The sequence below is a fragment of the Egretta garzetta genome, unplaced genomic scaffold (assembly GCF_000687185.1).
Source record: "Egretta garzetta isolate BGI_Z169 unplaced genomic scaffold, ASM68718v1 scaffold564, whole genome shotgun sequence".
Taxonomy (NCBI): domain Eukaryota; kingdom Metazoa; phylum Chordata; class Aves; order Pelecaniformes; family Ardeidae; genus Egretta; species Egretta garzetta.
In genome coordinates, this window is record NW_009259502.1 from 50,122 (window position 1) to 53,045 (window position 2,924).

Sequence of the window (2,924 nt, forward strand, 5' to 3'; positions counted from 1 at the left end):
GCGAGCGTCCCTGCAGCCAGCCCTGCCACGGCACCTCCTGCCGGGACAGGGCTCCCGCCGCCTCCCCGCAGCCGGGGCCATCTGGAAAGACACTTTCACTTTATCCCAGGCTGGCACAGGACACGGGACTCCCAGTGCCCCCAGCCACATGCCTGGACCCCTCCCCGGTGCCCCCAGCCCCACTCACGGTAGCGGACACGGATGGGCCAGACCATGATGCAGCACAGAGATGCGATGGCAGCGATGGCAATGCCGCCGGTGACCAACACCATCACCCAGTGGTAGAAGCTGATGCAGGCCGGGCAGCAGAGCTCAGTCCTGCAGGGAGAGGGCAGGGACGTGGCTTCATGGCCAGGGACGGAGCCCGGCCCAGTGCTGCCCAAGTGCCCTGGGGCTGCTGACAGCGGGTCCCGCATCCTCGGTGTTGGGACTGGTTCATACTGGGACGTGAGGGGAAGGTCCAGGGCAAGGAGAGAGGGCAGCACCCCGGACACTGAGATCCCCAGCCCCTTCACGCATCCCAGAGATGCAGCCCTCGTCTAAGGCCAGAAGAGAAGTGAGGAAGGATTTAAGACAAATCAGAGCCGGTTTCCACCCACGTATCTGGCTCTGAACCAGGGATATTTGCTGCCTGGCCCCCAGGCGATGCAGCGGGGCCTGCCGCTGGTTCCCACCCCGCAGGGACGCTTACGGGCACGGGTGCAGGTTCTGGATCGCCATCACAGCCAGGCCGTTGGCCATCTTGTCCGTGAAGCTCATGGCGCCGTAGACGAAAGCGCTGCTGTGCTGCGAGGGGAGAGGAAGCCTCAGTGGCCGCTGGGCCGAAGCCAGCCCCGCCACGCAGCCCAGCGGGCGCCAGCAGCGAGGGCCTTGTGCCCTCTCATGGGCAGAGCCCATATTACAGCAGAGCCCGGGGACAGGGGACAGGGCTGCCCGCGCCTCCACCGCAGAGCCCCCTCGCAGGGGTCTCCATCCCCCCCGACCCCACGCCAGTCACCGCCGCAGCCCGAGGGCCCCGAGCCCCGCTGCGACAGCCCGGTGCATCCCGGCCGGAGGAGCAGATGTACCGTGTTGGAGCCGATGAGGTCTGCTGTCATGGAGAGGGAGGTGACCAGGATAGTGGCAGAGCCAGCCCCAAGCAGCACAGCCGCGCCGTATATCTCCCCTCCCATCTGCCGGGCCAGGGTCACCCAGGAGGCAAAGGCCAAGATCACCAGGATGCCCACGAAGTAGGTCAGCTGCTCCAGGCCAGCACGGGGACGAGCGGAGGGAGAAGGGAGAGCTCAGACCCCGGCTCGGCTGACACCCAGCAAGGCAGGGGTGAGTGGGGAGGGCACGGGGGCTGCCTGGGACCCGTGGGGGACAGCCCTGGCTCTCTCCCAGGACCCCCCAAACACCATGGGCTTTGCAGTGGTCCAGGCTGCTCTACGGCGTTGGCTGCAGCCGAAGGGCCAAGCCCCCAGCAGAGCTGTAGGCAGGCGCCTGCGTAGGGCACAGGGACACCCAACTGGGGAACGGTGCTTGCTGCAGCGCAGAGCAGATGCCCTGGAGGGGCAGCCCCCTCCTGCTGGCACTGCAGACCCCCACACCCCACGCCTGCCCAGGGTGGCTTAGCCAAACCCTCCCTCTGCCCCTCGTGGGTCAGGGCTGCACAGGACGGGCCGACTCTGGACCAGCATCACTTTGGCCAACCTCAGAGATGTGCAGGATGGGCCCATGCCCCCCCCCAACCTGCAAACCACCACCCACACTGCAGCAGGGGGTTGTCTGCACGAGGGGTGCCTGCTCTCCAGCTGGGCTCAGGTGTGCCGAGTGCTCTGCTCACTTGCATGGTCAGGATCTGGCCACTCTCCTTGGGTCTAACTCAAACCTCACCCGGCCCCCAGGACTCACATTTCGACCTATCCACTTATTCACAGGCTTCATGAGGAAGGAGGAGAGGAAGCCACTGATGTACATCACCAGGGGGATGGTGGCGATGTATTTCTGCAAGAGACAAGGACTGGGAGATGAGCTCTGGGTCATCAGCATGGGACCACTGCCCATGCAACCTCGACATGTGGGCAGGGACCTGCCCTGCGCCCACCTTGGGCAGCAGCAGCGAGTTGGTGAGGTACATGGCGATGTAGGTCTGGGACAGGTTGACGATGAGCCGGGTGGACATGTAGAGCACCGCAACCTGTGAGGGGACAGAGACAGGGCGGCACCGCTCAGCCCATGCGAACTGGAGGTAGGGAGGGCTGGCACCTTCCATGCCCAGCCCTGTCACGGCACAGACGCCCACCGAGGAGAAGACCACCCCCGTGACGTGGTAGGCCCAGTACAGCCCACCTCTCCGTCCTCACCCACACCGTCCCACCACCAGAGGATGCCCACAGCACCCAGGCAGGCAGCAGCCCAGGACAGGCGCCACACGCCCTGCCCGCAGCCGTACCTGGTAGAAGGCAGGCTCCAGCAGCCAGTCCTTCCAGATCAGCAGTGGGCGCGGGGGGCTCACAGGCTCCTTCTGCAGCAGGGGCGTGCTCTCCTCCAGCTGGGGCAGCGAGCCCGGCGAGTACGGCTTCTCTTTGGTGCCCAGGTGGAAGACGAGGGAGAACACAGCCCCCAGCCCCACCACAATGAGGGACAGGTTCTGGGTGAGGCAGAGGGGGTAAGCATAGCAGGGGGTGCCTTTTGCCTGCCCATCATCCACCCCCCAGCCATCTGCTGGATAAAGAGGGGTTCCCAAAACCCCAGGGATAGCTCAGTGCGGCCCCTGCCCAGGGTGGTAGGTGAGATTTCAGGGCGCTGCTATTTTGCTCCTTCTAGTACACTGAGCTACCCAGGGAAGAGAGGACCCCAGGGACTGAGCCCAGCCACTTACCCGAAATATAGGGACATCCTGGATGCCTAGGTGCTCTGTGCGGTCAGGCTGGTCCACCTCG

The 2,924-nt window shown here is 65.3% G+C and overlaps 1 protein-coding gene across 1 annotated transcript in view; it reads right to left on the reverse strand.

Moving 5' to 3' along the window:
- MFSD12 (major facilitator superfamily domain containing 12) overlaps positions 1 to 2,924 on the reverse strand; it is a 7,722-nt gene that overhangs the window by 885 nt on the left and 3,913 nt on the right. Inside the window, exons 4-10 of the mRNA XM_009637443.2 lie at positions 2,864 to 2,924; positions 2,435 to 2,632; positions 2,087 to 2,179; positions 1,894 to 1,986; positions 1,068 to 1,238; positions 692 to 786; positions 188 to 318 (exon numbers count right to left, since the gene is read on the reverse strand). The exon at positions 2,864 to 2,924 is cut by the window's right edge and continues 54 nt beyond it. Coding sequence (XP_009635738.2) covers positions 188 to 318; positions 692 to 786; positions 1,068 to 1,238; positions 1,894 to 1,986; positions 2,087 to 2,179; positions 2,435 to 2,632; positions 2,864 to 2,924 — 842 coding nt within the window. The remainder of the gene's footprint in view (positions 1 to 187; positions 319 to 691; positions 787 to 1,067; positions 1,239 to 1,893; positions 1,987 to 2,086; positions 2,180 to 2,434; positions 2,633 to 2,863) is intronic.